This window comes from Falco peregrinus, chromosome 3 (genome assembly GCF_023634155.1).
Source record: "Falco peregrinus isolate bFalPer1 chromosome 3, bFalPer1.pri, whole genome shotgun sequence".
Lineage (NCBI taxonomy): Eukaryota > Metazoa > Chordata > Aves > Falconiformes > Falconidae > Falco > Falco peregrinus.
The window spans coordinates 35,047,463-35,070,149 of NC_073723.1; the positions used below are offsets into that span (position 1 = coordinate 35,047,463).

General features: G+C 38.6%; 2 protein-coding genes across 4 annotated transcripts in view; one reads left to right on the forward strand and one right to left on the reverse strand.

The window, feature by feature from the left end:
• CNGB3 (cyclic nucleotide gated channel subunit beta 3) overlaps window positions 1-13,560 on the forward strand; it is a 68,678-nt gene extending 55,118 nt beyond the window's left edge. Inside the window, exons 15-18 of the mRNA XM_013295630.3 lie at window positions 1,759-1,877; window positions 6,389-6,535; window positions 9,077-9,257; window positions 10,417-13,560. Of these exons, the coding sequence (XP_013151084.1) occupies window positions 1,759-1,877; window positions 6,389-6,535; window positions 9,077-9,257; window positions 10,417-10,650 (681 nt within the window). The 3' untranslated portion in view covers window positions 10,651-13,560. The remainder of the gene's footprint in view (window positions 1-1,758; window positions 1,878-6,388; window positions 6,536-9,076; window positions 9,258-10,416) is intronic.
• Window positions 13,561-13,705: 145 nt separating this feature from the next.
• CPNE3 (copine 3) overlaps window positions 13,706-22,687 on the reverse strand; it is a 34,302-nt gene continuing 25,320 nt past the window's right edge. For all 3 annotated transcript variants that reach the window (XM_055798423.1, XM_055798424.1, XM_005233027.4), the window contains 6 exons: window positions 21,980-22,113; window positions 21,472-21,526; window positions 21,320-21,371; window positions 20,525-20,658; window positions 18,206-18,442; window positions 13,706-16,753 (listed from right to left, as the gene is read on the reverse strand). In XM_055798423.1, coding sequence (XP_055654398.1) covers window positions 16,643-16,753; window positions 18,206-18,442; window positions 20,525-20,658; window positions 21,320-21,371; window positions 21,472-21,526; window positions 21,980-22,113 — 723 coding nt within the window. In that variant the 3' untranslated portion in view covers window positions 13,706-16,642. The remainder of the gene's footprint in view (window positions 16,754-18,205; window positions 18,443-20,524; window positions 20,659-21,319; window positions 21,372-21,471; window positions 21,527-21,979; window positions 22,114-22,687) is intronic.

Below are 22,687 nucleotides of genomic sequence, written 5' to 3' on the forward strand. Positions count from 1 at the left end.
ACATACATACAAACATAGCCTACAGGTCTCAATTTATGATGCCTTGCATGTACTTCATTTGTGTGTTCAGCAACTCTTAAGTGGAACTACCCAAGGACGTAGAAAATACACTGCTTCTTACAGCAGGGTATGATCTTGCTCTGCCTTCACTCACAGCTCTGAGCCATCTCCAGAATTCCAGCTGAATGCCGTCACACCGTCCCTTAGCAGAGACATCTGTCTTCTCTTAGCATTTTGGCTGAAACATACATGGCCTTATAGTAACACAGGTAGATAGCTCAGCTTCTGATCAAGCGAGCCCAAGTCTCTGTTCAGAAGGCATGTAAACATACTCATATGCAGCGCAGGATGTAATTGAAGCATGGAGGGGGATGAAGTATCAGTACTGTTACTGTTCTGGCAAGTGACCCACAGTTCATACCACACTCGGAAGTGAGCATTAGAACCCCTTAACTTGTCATTAGTGGCCCTCGTCCCGCATATTCCTTAAGGTCCTGTTCCCTCCAAGAGTTAGGCATGTGATCCTCTTCCTGAATGCTGAGGTAGTCCTACTGATTCCAGTGTAAGAAGTCAAACATTTGTGAATGACTGAAGGATCAGGTATGTCCCTTGAAAGACCAGTCACAGAATTACTGTTGGCTAGGAAGGGTGGAAGAGTAGTTTGGTGTACTTGCTTGTACAATGCACAGCACAAAAGCATCTTAGACTGTGGCTGGGACTCTTACTACAACAGGAGATAATAAACAACAGTTACAAGGTTTTGATACTTCAGTCAGATGCAAACAGTTCCTAACTAGGATGGATTACGAGAAGTTGAAGTATCAATTTATTCCAGCTTGATTCAGAGCTAAAAGACCTTTCACTTGTACAGTTCTGCTATGTGACCAACAACCATAGTATATGCTATTAATGCTGTAACACATAGTAAAGAACAAAACTCTGTTCAAACTCCCTCCTCCTTGGATGTATGTTGGCCTCATCATACTGTACGGAGGAGGCTCTGCATGCAGGCTTGGAGGAGCAAGTGCAGGGATAGGAAGTGCAAGCCCTACATTTTCAGTTCCAGCTTTGTTGTTGCCTTTTCAATTTTAAAATTAAATTGCTGCTTGAAAAAATAGTTATTTGCCTGCCTTACTGAGATGTTGTGAGGGCTTTTATGATCATGTTTGTAAAGTCCATTATATTACTCCAGTTTGCCTGCTTTATTGTATATACTGATGTCACACCCTTGAATCCTAGTAGATCATGTGCAGGACAATAAATAAACCAATAATCTCTTAACCATCCAGTAATAACATAGAATTTGACAAAGTTTTGAATGATCATTTAGTTTTATTTTCCTTTTATATTAGGTAAGTGATAATTAGACATAATAGTGTAAAAAGTGAAGCTTTTTAGACCATGAAGCATAGGATTTTTCGTACTTCTCTATTATTAAATATACTACTGCAGTACTTTAGTTTCCCCCAGTTGGTGGAAATGATTGCTACAATCCTGATTACTATCTAATCTTCTTTTTCCAAGATGGCCTAGATGATCTTACTCCTGTTCAAATACTGTCCCACATCACAATCAGAACTGCCAAAGTCAGCCCTTGTGCTTGTGCTTAGTGCAAGGACAACTAGCACAAATATTTATTTCTCCATAATACCAGTAAACCTGTTTATGAGAGGGTGGAAGAAGAGCCTGTCAGATTATTCTAACAAAAATAACACTGCCCTGCTGAAACATGGTATCTTTATGTGTTTGTGTGCCCAGGGAGAGATTGGCAGAGAGATGTATATCATCAAACAGGGTGAAGTTCAAGTCCTTGGAGGCCCTGATGGTAAAAAAGTCCTGGTTACACTAAGAGCGGGAGCTGTATTTGGGGAGATCAGGTAGGTCCACTGCTATTTTTAACACTCTCTTTAGAACTGGTCAAATAATTAACGGTTGTTTAACTTTTCTATGGTAAGCATGACAGCTACCATGGGGAGGCTAGAAAGTGGGTAGGATCAACCAAGAGAACACTGAGCAAGAAGATGCAGGTAAGCGAAAGAAAATCTAAGGGGAAGCATCAGAGACTAATCTGGCAAGGTCTGAGACTGGTGTTTTAGGCAATGTACACAAGGATATACAGACAAATATCTCCTTCAGCATTTAAAAGATTTATCGCATCTTCATGTTCTGACATCTGCAATACAGCAAGACCAAATGCATTTTATTGCCTGGATAGTAAGACTAGGTGCTTTTACATAGCAGATGGTAAAAATGATTAATTCCCAACAAAAGAGATTAAAAAAATCTAAAATTGCAAATAAAACCGGTTCATTTATGAGCTGAAGTAGGAATTAAGTTGCCAAAAATCAGCTACCTACATTTCGAAAACATATTTTTTTAAGAGCATAGAAAACAAGAAAAAGTCTGACAGACCAGATTTTTGGGTCTGAGTGTATCTGGAGGAGAAAATTTTTCTCTGGTGACTACAAATGTTTTCTATTTTCTCCACGTGGCTGCTATGCAAAATCCATTAACTCTTATGTGCCATGTTCCCTAATTAGCCAACCAAGTGCTACATTTTAGGCACTACAACCCCTGCTGAGGTTGGCTGGAGGAAAAGTAATAAAATACATGTGCTGCTGCATGTGATAAACTGGATCCTTGATTTCTTCCAGCTGCCTTCCTGTTATTGTTAATCCTCTTGCTGGTAGCTTTAATCTGCCTTTTGAAAAGCAGTTATCAGCTCCGTGCCAGGTTTACATTTATCTTCTGCTTGTGTCTCCCTTTATAGTAGGGGAAACATTCACGTTTATCCAGTGCTGTGCGTACAGAACTTGCTCAGCCCTCAAGTGGAAAACACCTGAAATATCCCATAGATACACACCTTTTTCACTGAGTGGGAAAGTGAAATCGTATCAGCTCTTTGAGGGAAGGTTATTTGAAAGGTATTTCTCTGTGTGACAATGTAATACCTGAGCAAAGCCCCAAAACAAAATGCTGTATTGTATTGCAAGTTATGTGTAAAGGCTGAGAATGTGCTGGTCTTCAGTAAGAACAGATAAAATAAAAAGCTACAGCAGCCCAGATAGGTAACACACACATACTTTTCAATTATTTATTAGTCTTGTATTTGGAACAAGAACTTTATTTTTTAAACTGAGAAATGATAATAATTGTTTTTAAAACATGGAAGGGATTTTCAGACTTTTGATCTAGCAGGTGAGCACTTGTTTCCACATGAGAACTACACAATAGCCTTTAAAGATCCATTTCCCAGTACGTTACTTTTTATATAATTGCAAATATGGCCAGTAAATCCCTCAGCAATGCTACAATCCTACACTTCTAGTCTTGTTTTATTCATCATCGACCTACTGTGGCAGCATACCCGTTCAGGCACATGTAATTTGCATATAAATGTCAGGCAGTTGATAAACTCAAGGAGAAAAGACACAGCAGCTGGCAGACATCTCAAAATTGAAGAAAAGCAAAGACATGAAGCCCTAAGTGTTACTGGTAGAGATTTATCCTCTTCCTTGTGGCAAAGTGTTAGAAAATAATGAGTTTGTATAGCATCTTTCTATATAAGTTTTGTCAAGGTCTTCTGAATACTGTATAGCAGAAGCAAATGAAAAAAAAATATTCTTTAATGGATGAAATATTGCTTCATTTATCACATCCAAGTTTTCCCCTCAGTATTCATAGCATGGTTATCATCTGATATCAGACTGATTTCCTTCTGATTTCTCATTCAAGATTTGTTTAGAGAAATATGTCAGCTTCATTCTGAGTGGTTTAACTACATGATCGATAAGACACTTGTTATTTAATCTCACTTTGTTCAAAATGCATGTAAATGATGCTTAAGAAGTCTCTCAGAGCAAACGAGTTGAAGAAAACAAAGAAATGTTTATTTCAGAAGATTTCCCTGAATTATACTAGAAGGCCAATGCAAGACTAATGTTCAAACAAGTCCTTTGCCAATTTCATCCTTTAAAATTATTACAGAAACACATTAAGTAATAGGAGTTGCCTTCCAATTAACATCTTACCCTCATTTCCTACTTTCCTGTATAGATAATATCAGTTTGGGGAAGCAAAATAATCTCAGAATCAGAGGCAAACAGATTGCTGCCTTAATGAGAGCCTGTCTGCACAGACAATTGAGAGAAATTCAGCTATAACACAACACTTCATTAGCCCAGAGAAATTTACACTTTAAGCCAGATGTCCTCATTCATCCATTTACCGATATTTCACTAGAACTATTTCCTATTGGAAAATGGTAATTCTGGAAAAATGAAAATATTTCTCCATTCTATGTAAATGTTTAATGGGAAGATCGCTAAATGTTTGGTCTCAGCTTTAGCCTTTCAGCTGTTTTGTAACTTTAACTTTAATTAAAAAAAAAAAAAATCAAACCTACAGGGAGTATTTAGATTTGTGAAAGATTACGTTTTCCACTTTGGCCCAGGATTTCCCATGAAGTGGCAGCTGCTGCCCTTTGGTGTTTGACATCGTGCTCAGAAGCAAGATCCAGACCTATTTCCCTTTCCTGACTTACCACTTCTCTCCATACGCACATAGGTGCTGAGCTGAGATGCCACAACAGCTGATACACATCATTCCCTTGATCGGTTTGCTAATTTCAATGAATAGCAGTTTCCCATAGAGACAGCTACTGAAAAAAAACCAAAAAACACCACCAAACAACCAGATGAACAGTCTTCACTTTATACCTTGAAATTAAATTTGCTAGCATAATTATTCAAAAGGTATCATCTCATATTACAGCATTTCAGGCTAACAACCGGAGTTAAAAATGCAAGGTAAAAAAACCAAATTTCTCTGTTAATACAGATATTACATTATCAAGAACCATTGCAAGGCAAATTTACATAATTTTTAAAAATTTGATCATGTAACTCTTAGCACACTAGCCAAAATAGATTCAGCGATGAAATCCATAATGCTGTCCTTAGTCAAAGATGATTCTGTTCGAGCAAGGAGTGCCTTAAGAGTAAAATTCACCTCACATCATCACCATAATGAAAAAGCTGATCTCTTTAGTCCTAGTCTGCCTTGATAAAATGAGCTTTATGTCAGGAAAGCCTGAAAATGATTGTGCAATGACTTGTTGAGAAGTGATTCATCAGAACTCAAAAGCTGTTTGCCATTTTCTTTAGCTGCTTTTCTTATTGTGCAAACAGTTTTATTCTATCTGAGGAATTGTACAGAATTTTTTAAAAAGACGACAGCATACTGCATTTTCAGCTTGAGTTCATATATTGATTGCTGTCTTGGGCTGCAGAAAAAGACTCTGTGTGTGTGTTTGTAAATAGCCTTGTACACACAGTTGCAGAGGCCTCATGGTATCCTTTATTAAACAAATATAATACATTACCTGTATGAGCTAATATTTATAAATGTTGTGTAAATGTATTTAACATTAAAACCAATATTTATATATCATTGATTAATATTTTAGATAAGTATTAAATAATGTTTTATGGGGTCCAGACTATCATTTATTAATAAATTGTAAATTTAGAGATTAATAAGTATTCTCTAAAAATATTAACTCACTGGGAAATCTTTACGGGACAAATTTTAGAGTAGATCTCCTTGAATACAGTGATAAAGCAATTTTAGTACTAAGAGCAAAATGCAACCTCTCTTGCTTATCACCACAGCTGAGAAGTAAAGTCTCATTTCATTTGCTTAATGCAAGACAAAGAATTCAATTTTTTATTTCTACATTTAATTTTTATGTGGATGTTTTTTCTATGGCCAACTGCCACCTGCTAAACTGGTCTAATGCTTTACTTTCAAAACAAAACACCCTTCTGTTTCTGGCAGACACATTTGTTACTGTCAGCCTGAAAGGCCTTCCTAATCCATATCATTCAACTTGCCAATATTCAAACGTGAGATGTGGTATGTGAGAAAACTGAAAGCCAGAGTCCCACAAAAGTTATTCACTCAGGAAATCAAAAATACTTGGAGAATCACTAATTCATTGTAAATAACTCTTTCAGTAACAATAGACTTGTGCTGCTCTATTTCGGATGAAATAGTTTTCAACAATAAAATTGAGGAAATGTCAAGTTCACATGAGGACTAAAACAAATGCAGTCCTTGCAGTGGGTGTCCCTTGAGAGCAACGTCTCCATCTAGCAAGACTTCTCACAGTCCTTAGCATCTACATATGCCTGACTGCTAGTGACAATTTGCCTTCCAGAGGCAAGCTATTTCTAATCCCAGCTGTAAAGGGCCTTTACAGAACATCAGGCAGAACAGTTGGGTATGTAAGTGAGCTTTACAACGACTTTAATGGAGAACCACCAGCAAAGTGATTCCTCACTAGGGCAAGTAATAATGTGACCGACGATGTTTCTTTTCATTCCAGCCTATTAGCTGCCGGTGGAGGAAATCGAAGGACTGCTGACGTGGTGGCTCATGGTTTTGCCAACCTTTTCATTCTGGACAAGAAAACACTCAATGAAATCCTGGTGCACTATCCTGACTCAGAAAAACTGCTCATGAAGAAAGCGAAGTATGTCCTACAACAGCTTTTTAATTACATTATTTAGCCGCAGAATGGACAGTTGTATCTTCTAGACAGATTTACATTCCTTTCTTGGAAGAGTAACTGATGTAAACACATTTGTATTTAGAGGTCAGATTTGCCTGGTAGTATCTAGTGAAAGTCATGGTTCTGGCAGGTGTTCCAAGGGTGGTGGAAATGTAGTAAATAGAATGAAGTCCTGAATGCAGTTGTTTTCTTCGTTGTACTTAAGGTAACAAAACTAACAGGAAATACAGACGCATATCAGGACTCCTGACATAGTCAAGAAAGAAACTGCAGGACAGATGTCAGTTAAGGAGTAGGTCTTCAAAGATGCAACTGAACACTCGCAATTATTTCTACAGAGATATTCTTCAATGCACCCACAGACTTGTAAGCATTTCCAAAACCTTCAGCAGTAGTTAGGAATATAAAGTAAGGCCCAACAAGATGGACATACACAGACTAGAGAGGTGTGCATTTTGTTCAAAAGGGTTCTGAAATGGGATTTCACACCCACACTGCTTTTCATCTTGCTTTGGCTGTAGCTTGCTAGGATCGCTATTTCCCCAGATTGAAAACGGCAAAATATCGCCAGATTTGTCATAAAAACTATGACAAAATTAGTACCCTTCTACCTTGTAAAAGGTCCAAATACTTAAAACAGTTTGCCATTATTAGTGTACTTCAGCACTCTCATTGTTCTCAGCTGTTGCCTTGCAGTGCTATCAAAGGTTGGAAGGTTGCTGCCAGACTTGAAGTTCCACCAGAGAAGACTAAACATAGCACCGCAGTGACATTTTGTTTAGTGGAAGTGCTAGCAGATGGTTGCATTCAGCATGTTTCAACAGCCCTGGTTGTCAAATGACAGTATCTTGAGATTATCACATCCCTGAGGAACAAGGAACCTAAACACAGAATGGGCTCACTGCCTGATTTTCAAAACCAGCAGCAACAAGTAAAAAGGTGGAACAATTCCACTGACCAATTTATCCTTCCTGACTTTTCTCCACCTTCTTTCTAAAGTTGTATCACCACCGTTACTTGTTATTGCTGTCGCTCTGTCCCACACTGCCTTCTGCTTTCTTGCCCACCCTGATCGTATCCTCCCAAGCCATTAAATTCTGCTTGCTCCAGACAGTCTGTCTCAACTGCAAGAGTTTAATATCCACCCTTAATATCTGCAAACCCATTTGAGCTCAAAGCTGCCTGGATACCAGAGTAGATACAGGATATCCTGTTTAATTTTAAAGATATGCAGTACCTGCCCTGCACTGGCGGCCATGTATTCTGCGCATCTGTCTAGGCATCCACCAATTCTTTCAAAATTCCTGTGCTCTATGTATGGTCAGCTATGTCTCTAGAAAAACTAGGCACCAACAGGAGATTTGTAGTTATGTTCAGTTTTGGAATCAAATTATCAGTTGTTCTGCCCTGGAAGGTTTATGTTAAGGTTGTCTGTGGAATCGCATTGGCCTTCCCTTTAAAAAAGGGCTCCTTGAAATAAACTCAAAGGATTTATTCAAGCAAGAAATTTGTTCTATTATCTCCTACATAATATTCACTGTATGGCCTGTACTTAATAAACCCATGCAAGCTGCTGAGGTGTACTTTTTAAGTTTATGACAATAAAACTTAAAAAAAAGTTAAATATTCACTTCTGAAATTCACAGTTACAAAGTACAGGGCACTGGAGAAAATTATAGTATTATGGGATTTACTGTACTTCAGACTGCAAAGCTAGTCCTTGATCATAAAAAGCCTTAAGTCAGAGCTTTTGCAAAGACAGAAAAGCTGCCTTGAAAACTGTGCAGTAACCTAACAGAAACGGAAAGCACGGCAGCACTCTGCTTTTCTCTGGTTCCATCTATCTCGGAGCTGTCGTCTAATCTTTACACCCTCATTGTTCATTCTCACTTCTTCTTGTTACGGCTGCAAATGAGTACAGCTATGGGAGGGTGTGAAAATGTAGTCTGCCGTGTGATTGGCAGTAATTTTTGTATCTTCAGGGTGTTGTCTTCTACTGAAGAAGACCAAAAGTAAGTACCACTGTCTAACCTGACCTATGAGAGATGAGCTGTGCTGGGAGTTAAGTTTGGTAATCTATTACTCCCACAAGCACCAGCTGGACTCCCAGCTGAGCACTAAACACCCTCTGGATTTGCACCCAGAAGGCCAGGTAAGAGACTGCCACCTCAGGTATCAGGCACCCATCCCCCTCCACGCTATTTCACACCTTAGCAAACTCTCATCTGCTTTGCAACACCTTAACTGGAGCCTGCACTTGTTTATTCCCCAGGACATAGGTAAACAACTCCCAATTTCAACAGTAGTCTCCAACTCCACCAGAGCCTAGGGCAAACCCCTCACCCTTTCCAGCTTTCTCTTGCCACAGTGCCTGGGACCAAAAAAATAAACTGGCTGGAAAAGTTGCCAGATCTTCATCTGTGAATGTGACATTTTAGCTTTGCAGGAGCTTTGCTTGGTTTCGCAGCACTGCTGTGCATTCTCATTCCTTCCTGTTCCCAGGGTGCTGCTGAAACAGAAGGGGAAACCTGCTCCAGGACCAGCAGTGCAACAACCACAGGGCTTGGCCGGTCTCTTTGGGCAGAAACCAGAAACTCCAAAATTGTTTAAAGCGATGCTGGGAGGAAAAGGAAAAGAAGGCCTTGCTAAGCTGCTGCAGCTGAAGAGACAAGACGACATTCAGGTAATGCCACAGAAAATAAGAGTAGATTATTCCAGGTGCTGAAAGATACTGAGAGGGCTTGAGCAAACAGAGTAGATGAAAACGTAGCCTTACTGCAATGAACAGCAAAACCCCCCAGTTGCTGAGACATAATCACTGTACCTAATCTCTGTAAACACCAGTTCTAAAATTTGTCTCAAATCTTCCTGGACCTGGACTCTGCAGAGAAAACAGAAGCAAAGAAAAAGCAAGCAAACAAAGATCCTCAAAGGAAGTAAGGATAAAATGCACTTTACAAAGACCCTAAGGATATCTGATCTTCTAATTCTATGTAAACAACAGAAAATACAGAAATATTCTAACACACTAATCTGATCCAGCTGACTCAAGCACATGGTGAACTTCCCAATTCAAAGTCAGATCTCTGGCTGTCACAAATCCCGAAGACAAAACGTAAAGTGTAGCCCACAGAGCTAAAACTGATTCAATCTCTAATATATTGTACTTATGAAAAAATATTAATTTAGTTGAAGAAAAGTAATTCCCTCATTATACTCTGTTCTGAGAAATGTTAATGCTAGTAAGAACCTGCTCAGTTCTACGTACCTATCCAAAGGCAGCAGAATCCTTTTCTGTCTTTATAGCTGAACTGGCTGCGTTGTTTATTTTTTTAAGTTAAACAAAGAACTGTGCTTACACAAATGACTACAGCACTATGATTGGAGTAGAAATGTTGCTCAATTTATTGTGTATTTGTGAACTTATTAGCATATAGGCTTGGGTAAGGAACTGGGCCGCTGGCAGGCAGTATGTCAAGATTTACATAACGCTATTTTTTTCTTTATAAGTACATAAAGGAAGGCAAGACCTAAGGAAGGGTTGTGTGCCCCAAAATGTGCCTGTTTCATCCTGCTGTATTAATAAGAAGCAGATACTATCAATATTCACAAGCTTTTCATAAGTTTTGTTAACGTGCTGATTCTGAAATTGCATTTTTCATTTAAAACTGATTTTCAGCATCTAAATACAAAGTTACGTGTATTGCCATTAATCTGTATGACATATATATATTACATATCATTAATCACAGTATCCACGCTATGCCTTTCCAGTATACATACAGAATCGGACTACCAATTTCTTCTGCAGCATTGGAAAACATTTAACTTCTTGTTTCTAGGAAACTCAAGCTAAAGCAAATAAGCCTGAACAAGAGGAGAAGAAACCTGTGGAGCCCGTGGCCTCATCTGCACCCCCTGCACAAAAGGAAGAGGCGAATGCAGAAGCTAAGCCTCAACCTGCAGCTATGCGCAGAGAAAACAGTAAGGAGTCTCTGATCATTAGTATGTCTCCATCCCCCAGAACAGAAGAAGGAGAGATCCTTAAAGTTGAAGTTAAGGAGAAAAAAAAATAAATAGACAGTGCTTTGGGCTGTGGCCCCATCTATTGTCTTGCTGAATTCAGAGGGCAAGCGTGACTTCACTTTTGTGTACAGAAGAGGAAAAAAAAGTAGAGACTACCCACAAGAAAAACCCACCCCAGCTTGTCGTCTTCTCTCCCTCCTCTCCTGACACAACGGGGAAAATTATTTATATACTTACCTCTTACCCTTGAGCCTGAAGAGAGAACTGTTGGTGCAATAGGAACTAGAGCTGCAACTGCATTTCAGGACCACTCGCTTCTTGTCTGGTCAATGCTCTCCCTCGTGTCTTACTCTGTCTTGTTCCTGCTTCTCTTCTTTCCTCTGCTGTTTATCTTTGCTTTGTTACTGCTGTTCCTTTTGCTCAGCTTGCTCTTGCTATTCATATGTGTTCTTTTCTATCTTTTTTTCTGGTTTCCCATAGTTATTCTTTTTCTTCTTACTGCCTTATTGTTGCTGAGGGTACTTACGTTTCTCTCGATCCTTCTCTCTCCTCCCCTTATACTTTTAATCAGTGACGTGTTTTTGTGATCAGTGTGGCTCAGTGCAGAAAGCTGCGATACTGTGGCTGTGTGTTGGGATGTTTTAGCTTGGGACAGGGGGCTACAATAAAAACATTGTCAAAAAATAAAATCACAAAATCCACAAGGGGGAAGCAGATTGCAGAATTATTGTCAGTCCTCTGAAAGCATGAGCGTCTGCTCCAGCTGTTCTTCGCTCTGGTGAATAAACATGGCAAAGACTTAGATATCATCTTTAACTCTGGGCTGCTGATTTAAATGCTTGATCTTCTCAAGGGTTGGGCATTAATAATGCTGTCTGAAGAGCACGCACTTGACACTAGCTAACTTTTTGAAGAATTTTGGTATCTAAACTGGCCACTTCAAAAATAAGGGCTATTTTACAAAAAGCAGGAGTTACACTGGCTCTGTGGTACATAGATCCAACCAATGCTCCAGTTGTTCACCTCCATCACAGACCTCGACTGATGGTGCAAAGCAAACCCTGTGCCTTACTGGAGCTGAGCTACATACCACCTGTGAAGTAAATCCTTTATGAATGCCACAGGTGAGAGTGATACAGCTTCCTAATGAGGAGCTCCCACACCATCAGCCTTCAACATTGGCTCATCACAGAAAGGCATGCAATGTTAAACAAAAGGCTGAAGCTGTGCTTGAAGATTAATTCTCAATTACCTTTCTCTCTTCTGTGGCTTTGCATCTCCTCTCTCTCCCTATCCACCTGCAGTCCCCAGTGGATGAACAGTTTTGGGAGCTAAAATGATTATGCAAAGGCCAAGCCAAGAAAGCGTAAGGGCAGGCTTCCTCAGCTGACCAGCCAACCAAGGAAGGCACCATGCCAAAACTAAACATTCACTTTATAGGCTATATACGATCCTGCAGGCTATGCATTCTTTAAAGACTTTGAACTTCTCTAATCATAGGCAAAACTGGCAGCCTAGGCAGAATCAGTGGGAACCTTGCCCAAGTAAAAGCTGGATGACTGAATTCCTTATGCTGTATATTCCACACATCCTCAGACATGACCAAAAGCCAAATCTCTTTTAAAAAGAAAGTTATGTCACATTAGCAGTGAGGTCAAGGTTCAAGTGCTACATGGGTAGGACCACCTTTACATGTATGTCACTTGGTAGGTAAAAAAAAAAAAAGTCACATCAGAGGTAGAAAATTATAAGATGCATCATAAAGAATTATTCATCTCAGGCACATCCAGGAATGCCTCAATGCAATCTCAAAACTAGAAATATTGCAGAACTGCTTAAAAAATGAGATCTTCTATGAATAATAATGATCTATGAATTCATTACAATATATGGTTTTCATCCTTTTTTTGAGTTGTCAAAACACTATGGAAGGGAGGAAAAAAGAACCACATAAACTCCCATATTTTAACATTTTTATATTACCGAGTAAAGCACGCTCTCATTGCAGAAGATCTGACCCCTCTTCTGCCTACACAAATGCTACGAGGTAACTGCAAACATTTTCATTGTTGGGATATTTAAGGTAATCCATCACACACTGACGTATATCACAAAGTAAGGGCTGAGACTGCAGCAGCAAGTGTTACACGGCAGCAACAGAGCATCCCATGAGTTGCTGCTTTGCTACAGCTCTTAACAGCTCAGGATTGCAGGAAAGCCTGCCAGTTCTGTCTTCAGTATTACCGAGTTCTGCACAGCTCTCAAGTTCCTTAGACCCAAATGAAAGACAAGTGTCAATGTTTGCAGAAGATCATGGCCTCACAGAAGCAACATCCATCAGGTTTACTCTGGCATTCTACTTTTCTCTTGTTGGAATATTTCCCCCTTCCTCAAATTCCTCCATTTTTAGAGGTGGGCAGGAAGGGTCCAGGAATCCAGGTTGCAACTATTTATAGGGTTTTCATCAGAAGGAATGACACAAGAAAGGTCAAGATCTAAGATGTATTAAATCCCTTCACGAACTAATTCTACTCTGTGGATTCTTGACTGGTGGAGAAGTGAATTACTCTAGTGCACTCAGATGATGCAACTTCCAGTCTCAAAGTTCACTCAGGTTCTGTATGGTATTACGCTCCACTGCAACACTGTCTCTAGTATATCTGAGTTTCTCAATAAAGCATTACAGACTTGACTACACTTAAATGTAAAGGAACTGAACAGTGGAGTAGGACAGTGTCTTTGAAAACTAAAAATAACCACATCTCAATGCCTCTTTACTTAAAATGTAGATGCTATTTAAAAAAAAAAAGTTTTGGAAAATCTGATATGAGAGAACTCTAACACGGCAATGAACATGAAACCGTCACTGCTAAAACCACGCTATTTCAGAATATCTTCTTGCTAAAAGCCAGTATGAGATGCCTTATGAAATATACACTGCACATTCATAACCACCGAGTGAAAAAGCATTTTTACTCTCACGTGATAACCTTGTTATAAATCTGAGCTGCTCAGCCTGTGGAATACTAATCATAGGAACTGCAAAAGCAGCATTTATCATTACATAGAAAATGCTGAATACAAAAGCACAATGGAAGAACAGTATACTGAAATTATATTTTTAATGCACAGGCGTTGTATATCACTCCATCAGAACTGGAATACAGGGGAAAGTAAAAAAATTCTGGTTACAAGTTATTTCTTTGCTGTACATACGTATATTTCACGGCCATTAAATAGCAAAAAGCATGACTACGAAGACTGCTATACATCATTTTTATCACAAGGTGGTGCAAGTGACCTACAAACACATTCACTTTTCAAAACTGACAATCCTTTGCTTTGTCACCCTCAAGCTAATAAGGCATTTTTTACACGTAAAAGTAAACAAAAGAATGGCGAAACACAGTAACTCCCCTCCCCCTTGACTCACAATCTGCTGCATTCCTTGACTCTGAATATTGCTTCAGCTTAACTTGAAAGTTTCCAAATTTTTCAACAGGCGTTAGCTCTACACCTCTAAGAGAAGTTATACCTGGAAAATGGATCTTGCTGCTGTCATGTGTGAAACACTTGTCTTTTACATAAAATAGAGCACATTGAGAAGCAGGTTCCGTTGATATATTATTTAATTCCCTAATCTTGAGGAACATGGGGGTACTTTACCAATATCTGATAATGAATTCTTTACTGTAGAAACTCAGAATTAATGTATACAATACAGACAGAACAAAGAATTTTCTATGCAGCAGATATTTACTACAGTAACACCTATTGACACAGTTAAATGCATTTAAATGCACTTCCACAGCAACTTAGAACAGAATTGGTAACAGAACTCAGATGCAGCATTATATTTTTTGGCAGAGAGCTCAGAGGAACTTCAGTAGTATCCAGTACTCCTATCAGTAGTACTCATCCACTCCAATGAATCTAGACAAAGCATTACTACTGCATCTCTGTACATGGAGCATGTAGCTCTGAAACAGTTTCCTGTTCCAAGATCATACAGTATCAATTTGCAGCAGTGCAATTACGTTCATTGTAACTACTTCCATGTTCTGCAGTTTTTGTGTTGCATATCTGGCATGACACTTCATCATCATTCATGTATAAAGTAGCAACACATACGCACTACACTGATAAAAAGATGACTGTAGATTTTCATATAACCCCATGAATTAGATTTTCAAAAAGAAGGAGTTTGGCTTAATATGAAACAAAATGTCTTCCTTAGTATTCCACTGCTGAAACTACTTAGGACACCCTTCCACTAAGGAAAATGGAGTGCAGAGTAACATACTCATTTATGACTGATAACTAGTCAATTGTCTAAAAAACATTTGGTGTGTTTTAGAGTATGTGTAAGACAATTTCAATATGCATATCCTTCATGCATCAATGTTAATGTGAATTCAGATTTCTGACAGGATTACACATGCATGGAGAACACCCCCCACCACACACAGAGCAGTTTCAGCAACTAAACAGAAGTCACATACCCCGTCACATGCACTATGACCTGGTGCAATCCTGAGTGCCCAACTATGCTAAATTTAACGTCAGTCCGTTCTGTTCTTACATGTTACCGCTAGACCACGCACAATCAGATTAGTCAGATGTCTAACTCTAACTTCAAATATGAAACTACAAAAACAGTGCTCTAGATGGGCATTTTGGAAGTAATAAATGAGACCTTTACATCCACTTACATTACACACACTAGCAGGTTCAGAAGAGGTCCTCAGCAAGCAGTATGCAACTGGGAGACAAGAAAGCTTCACCTGTCCCCTAAGCAAACACAATATGATTTACACTTCATGTAAATGATGAAGGAAAAACTCAAGCCACGAAAATAAACCAGAAATTTTCTGCCCTAGAGAAACACAGTATGATTATAGGATTAGAGTTTAGAGATTTTCTAACGTCTTCTGACTGGGAAGGAAGAAGGAAGATTTTTTTTTTTTTTTTGTAGGCACTTTTCATTAGCGGGCTCATGAAAAAGAAGCATGATTCAAAAATACGACAAAACCAGTATAGGTAGCACTTCCAAGAACTGCATTTGCTTCAAAATATGCAGTTATAAATCAAATAAAACTTCTTAACTAAAAAGTGAATTCCCATGTCACAAAAAGCACTTTAAAGATCAACAGTCATGACTCTCTTGGGGAGAATGCAAAACCAAAACAAACCCCCCAACAAAATAAAATCTGGAGTTCCCATTTTCCAGCTCAGTACACACCGAAACACATCTTACCTTACAGCCTTTATAGTAGTAGCCTCAAAGGCCAATACTATTCTTCTGAGATGTTAGAAGCTTACCTTAACTCACCCCACTTATTCCTGTACTACCATAAGAGAAGGCATACTATAAAGGAATATATACTTTAGTGACTTGTTTGGCTCACGTTCACACTGCCATAAATCCCTGGCATTGGCCAAAGGCACTGAAGTGGCAAACATGAAGTAGGCATGCAAGGAGGGCCTTTATGCTCTCTTCTGGCACTTTGTATAATTACCAAAGTCCTATGACAAAATTGTAATGGTGGCTTAATAAGACACAGAAGCCTGAAATATTCCAGATTTTTTGAAGCACATACAAACTTTTGTCTGCTTGTTGGGGATATACCTTCTTTTTCATTTCAGACTGGTTTTATGATCACCAAGAAACTGCAGTCCTAGGTGCCAATCCCCACAAAAGTAACTGAACACTCCCACTGACTATATTTATCAAACACGCAGCTCTTCCACTTCCAGCCATTCTCCCCCTTCTCTATACATATTCAACCTTTTTTCTACTCTTATTTTTCAAAATAAAATGCACCCATGTAAGCCCTATCTCTCATATCAACATCAAATATTAACACAATTACAGTTTTGATCCTTAAAAGGCACACTTGGCAAAGTGATTCGCAGGCAAAAGCTAACAGATTACCATACAGAGGTGTGTGTATACATGTATACAGAAGTATCTCAAGAACCAAGGTCTGCAGATACAGGAATTAAAGCAAGCACAAAGTCTCAGCTCCCCTGCTCAGCCATTCACTTTGCAGCAGGATTCTTAGGAGGTTGCAGTTTGTAGGTGCTGAAGTAGTTCACCACTTGCTGAGGGACTTCTGCCAGGACACACTGCGCCAGAGCTTCTTTTGGAGACTTACAAAAAAAGAACACCGAATTTCAGTTTCCACCAGCTGTTAATGGAGATCCTAAGATGGGTAAGCAGCATGTCCTCTATTAAGCCAATTTGAAGTCTGATATTTTACAGAGAACTGTACACGGTGCCCTTATGGGACAGATGGAAGCTTCCCTGACATCTTGGCCTTCTGGCTCCCATTACCATGAACCAGCTGGCTGCCCTGTCCCACTGAAGTAATTGAAGTGGGGTGTGCAAAGGGCTGCCATATCTGAAGATACCTTTTTGTCGTATGAAATACACACACATGCACACAGACTGTAGGCATCAAACTTCCACTACCTGCTTAAGGTATCTGCTTCAGGGGCTTCTCTAATCATCTGCAAACTTTTGCAACAACTCGAACCACAGTGACCATATTGCTACACAGCAGCTCTTACAGGCATACTGTTCTTACTGTAAGATTAAGTATCCATGGGGAAAAACAGCATCCCTTTTTCTAGGAAATGAAAACTTCTGAATATATAATTTTATACTGAATATTGACCCTAGTTTATCTACATTCAAGTGCATTATTCAGTACACACATTCTATATTGATTTTGTTCCCTTTCTCCTTTCAATTTTCTTGAGTTGCTCTGAGATTAAACAAAGAACTTGTATCAAAAGTAAAAAATAAAAATACAAAGACAAAATAAGAAGGTATTAGGAGGATTATTAACAGGGTTAATATTAGGAAACAACACAAAATTACAACATATTAGGATGGAAATAAAAATATTGATCTTATCTTCCCCATCCTGAGGACATTTTGTTGTTTGGTTTTTTTTAAATCAACTTTTTCAAGTGATGAGACATTTAAAAGACAGACTATATTAGCCTGTGCATATTTTATTGCATTGTACAGCAAAAAAAGCTCAGGACTCCATTCTTTCACTGCCTATTTTTTTGGTATATTTGCTTTAATGAAAATAAAAACTATCACCACTACTGTGATGACACTCAAGTCCTACTGTTTACAACCTCAGTGATTTAGCTTTGAATATTAAGACTGCACATAAAATGTGAGACTAAACCACATTTACAAATGGGCATCCACAATAAAAAACACTTTACTATAAGAACAAAACCACACTAAGTTCTTCCTCCCAAACGAAAAACACACCCATTTGTTTAACCAAGTCTGAGGAAGGTTTACAAAGGTCATTCCCCTGCATGGAACTGTCAGAAATGCAGCGCTGAAACCAGAAATTCAGGTTTTTTTAAACATGCATCAGCTCACCTAATGGAAATTCCACAGAATTTTGAAGTCTTCTGTCCTTTTTTTTTTTTTCTTTCCATTCAATAAAGACTTATCTCAGACCACAGTTAATTTCAGAGACATTGAAAAAGCTTAGGATTATAAGTGGGATATCCTAGCAAACTCAGCATAGCTCCACAACATTTATTAAGTGTACCATTAAGATTACTTACATTTTGGAACTTTCTGAATGGCACAAACTGGACAATGTCTCTGACAGCTGGTTCTCCTGATGAGGACCTAAGAACTCCATTGTCACCATCAAGAAACTCCATAGCATCAAAGTCTGCTCCTCCAACACCAACAATGATAATGGACATTGGCAATTTTGAAGCATTAACTATGGCAGTTCGAGTTTGATCAAGGTCTGTTATCACACCATCCGTTATGATCAGAAGTATAAAGTATTGCTGTCAAATCAATAAACACTGTGTTATGACAAAGAAATAGAAAATATGTGGGCATGTACACTTATAAAAATGCACATGCAGATTACATACTCTTGTCACTGTGAGCATGTATCAATGCACTCACTGAATTTTACAATCAAAGTTGTGGTCAGGCTTCACCTGTACAGTCTGAAGAAATTTATAAGGACAACATAATCAATCTTTTAAAAGTAGTCATCTTTAAATAGCCACCTCCAAAGCATCATGCTTCTCCTCCTCTCCAAAATCCCCAGACAAGCCAACAGTTAAACCTATCTTCTAAGTATTTGTCTTCGGATAGACGGCAGCTTACTGAGGGTTTGGACAGATAATACCTGTAAAGCTTGTATTTGTTTCCTTTCTGGTCTATGAATACCTTTATGAAATGCTACCTTTCGCTTAATTCAGTTAAGAAGAGGTGAGCAAAAGAGTACCACCAAGGGTAATGGAACAGGCCTTCATTTTTCCAGTGTACCCCTAAAATCCTATATATAGGTTAAACCACACCTTTTTGTACTGTAAAAAAGCATGCCTGTTTTCAAATTCCTTTAATCGTGTTTTCTAGCTGCTTTATGAAGTTATTTACCAAGGCATCTGAGGCCACCTTGCAGTACTTTGGTAATTATTCAAGTATCACTTAAGTTGCTTCCATTATATTGCTAGGCCTTCTAAAAGTTGGCATCTTAGCCTCTGTTCTGGACTGAAGTACCAAGAAAAAGCTAGAAATACAAAGCTCAGAAACTAACAAACATTTTTTGAACTTCTGGTCTTCCCTCACTTGGTTCATTTCAGATGACTAACGGGCAGCAAAAATTCAAGTTCCAAAGGCACTCCCAGTATTCTCAGAAGTCATCTTCTTCAGTACCTTGCTTCCCATCTTCCTTTATCGGCCTCCAGAGTAATTGGTTTTCCCTTATCTCCTGTATTCAGGTACCACCTTTTCTCATTACTTCCCACCACTCTATCCCCCCACTCCAGCACGAATGTCTACAAAGCAGCCATGATGAAAGAAGGTTATGACCAGCAGCATGACAGCACATCACATTGGATTTATTTCTCTCTTCTCATGCTTCCTCCGTATCAGAAAAAACCCAACAGCAAAACCAAAAGACCACCCAAAATATCTACAATATGTATTAAATGGCAAAGCAGCAAAATTTCAGTATATCCTTTCAGGCAGAAAAAAATAAATCTCTTGCTAGGCATACTGCACTCTCAGTAAAAAGAAAGAAAAAAGTACAAGAGGTTTAACTGCTTTCCTAATATATATAGACAATAGTTACTACTGAAAGACTACCAAGGCAAAACCTTATAAATCTCTTGCACATGAAAATTCATAGCTCTTTTCCAAATTGGTTTCCACAAGTACTTTCATATGCAAAACCAGCTGATTTTATCTTCTCATTTTACATGACGACTGAGATACCAGTATTTGCCATCATCAATGATTTAGGATATATATGGCTTCAGATTTGCTGAATTTGCATGGATTGCAATGATTTGATACTCAAGACTCGCTCTTCAGACTTCCTGTCTTAATATGGCCAACAAGTCATGCATACAATTTTAATAGGGAGGAGGGCACAGCACATAGAGTTCCTAAAGCTTTATAGTGTGGACAGTTAATTATCTATATTGGTACCTAGGTGTTGAGAGCTATAACCTCTATTTCTTCATCGTGTTACCTAATTCTCTCAGCTATCTGATATGAAACAAGATCTAGTGGATTTTTCGCAGCTGAGGTTAATTACTTTCCTATACACAAAGGCTTTAACACCTGTCTAGCACTGCAGGAGCTTTCAAGACACCATAGAGGTGCCATGTATTTTTAAGTTGATATTTCAGCTCTGAAGAGTTTATTTAGTTTATTTAGGAGAGAATGTGTACAAGCTGTAAAAATTAGCTTTTATTTTGTTTTAAGGGTACTAAACACCAATTCACAAGGTAAATGGCCAGCTGTTGAAACAAGTACACTTACAGGCTTAAAAAACATAAATTGTATTTATAAACTAGAAAGGAAAAAAAAAAGTAAGAAAAATACACACACTGCCATAAAGAACTTACAGATGCTGTTTGCTGTTGTGTAGCTGCGGTAGCAAATCTTGCCACATGATTTATAATCGGAGAAAAATTTGTTGGTCCATATAACTTCACTTGAGGAAGACAAGCCCGATATGCATCAACAATGCCTTGGATTCCTAGAGAACACAAGTAGTTCATATTAACTTTTTCATAATAGAATTAGGATAATTTGAAGCACTCCATCTTCCTAAAACACTGTATATATCAGTTATTTAAAGTGATAATGCAAAGATTTAAAATGAACCATGATGAAAAAAATCAAGTGATTCACGAGCAATGGAGGCTTTCAGCTTGACCAATGCTTAATGCACATGTTTAACATGCTTGGCTTTATGTGAACAGAAAGGCCAAATACTGTACGCTCAAGTGCATATAAGTAAATTGTAGCAGTTCTCTTCTCCTGGTAGCTTGTGGTAGTTAGTAGTGTGATCAGAGAGGCCTTGTTGCACAGGCACTAGCAGCATCATACTCAAACCAGACAACTCCATGCCAGCAGTGAAGTAGAATGAAGTGGCTTGATCACATGAGAGAACTGTTCCAGCTTACCTGTACTGTACCCTAACTGTTTAAAACACTACGTCCACGAATCATTACAGAAGACAGACCAAATGCTATTTCTAATAACTAAGAAAACAGTTATAAAATTGTTTCCTGCTACAGGACTAAATTCATCATTTAACTGAACTGCAGAGCATGTTGTTCTACTTTTCAGCTGTTTTTATCCCTTCAGCCTAGACGTCTTACTCCCTAGGTCTGATGTTACTTTTTCAGACTTACCATGACAAAATGGGTTTGATGGGTTAAAATTTAATGGGAACTCATGTGACACCTGTCAAAACACAAAAGACAGTCAGGGCTGTATATACAATCTCCTCCTGAAGTTAAGTGCTTTTAGTTGTCTTACGTCATGCATTTACAGATTCCGTTACCTGAAAGGAAGGAGGAATTTGTGCACCAAATCCAAAGGCTGGAAACATCTTATCTCTAAAAAATAAGTTTTAATGAAAATGAAGTGAGTGCCTTTCCTTAAAAGCTGCCATAGTTAAGTAAGTTTAGCTAATCAGTGCTGCTTTTGATCATTAAAAATGCTATACATTAAGCATTATGAGGCAAAATTAAATGGAAGCTCCCCCCTGTAATCGTTCCTAGGGCCAAAACCAGCCTTTAACACCAAATCAGCAAGAATACAAGCATTTATTTAGACGAGTGTTGCTCTTTACATCACAGATGAAAAGCCTTGCTTGTCTGTTGTAAACACAAGCTTCTGCTTGAGATTATGTGATTGTGCAGTGATTCTGAAGTCTTTTTAGCACTACATTTCAGCTCAGAAGTTTCATTCTCATCTGTCTACTGGCACCTTCAACACTGTTTTAGGAAACTCACAAAAATCTATACATATCTAAAAAATTATTTAAATAAAAAAAATCTAAAACTTACGTATCATAATCCTGAATGACCATTCCTACAGACCAAATGGCTGTTAGGTATTCATTAACTCCATTAGGGCTGAGGTAATGCAGAGAGTCTGGAGAGCGAGGGTCTCCATTGGAGCCTGTAAAATCTATCCCCACCTGTCAAATGTAATAGTTATAAGCAAATTGCTGTTATAGGTCAAACTATGTTTCTTATCTCTGGCAAAGCCAAAATAAAAATAATGGAAGAGTTGCAAACAGTAGTTACCAGAACACCTACAAATCTTAACAAGCATGATACTTAAGATGCAAGTTTCTTGGACTATTAACACTTCTTAAAACAGTGCCACTACAAAACCAGCAGAAGCTCTCCATCTCTCACAAGGGCTGAAATCACTTTAACCTGTCAGGTTTACATTGTGTTTACTTTCAGTTACCATTCACACGGCTTTTCAGTAGCTGCTAATTTCATCCTGTGTTTTACCATACACACCTCTTCTCTCAGAAGTACAAGCCAGATACTACAGAGACCTAGAGGTAGCTCTTTCTCTGACCTCAATGTGTCCTCTCTGTTTCGGCGATGGCAAAATCACACTGGTTGGGGTTGGTACAGACCTCTGGAGATCATATAATCCAACCCCCACTAAAGCAGATTCACCTGAGCAGGCTGCACAGAGTCATGTCCAGGCGAGTTCTGAATGTCTCCAGAGCAGACTCCACAGCCTCTCTGAGC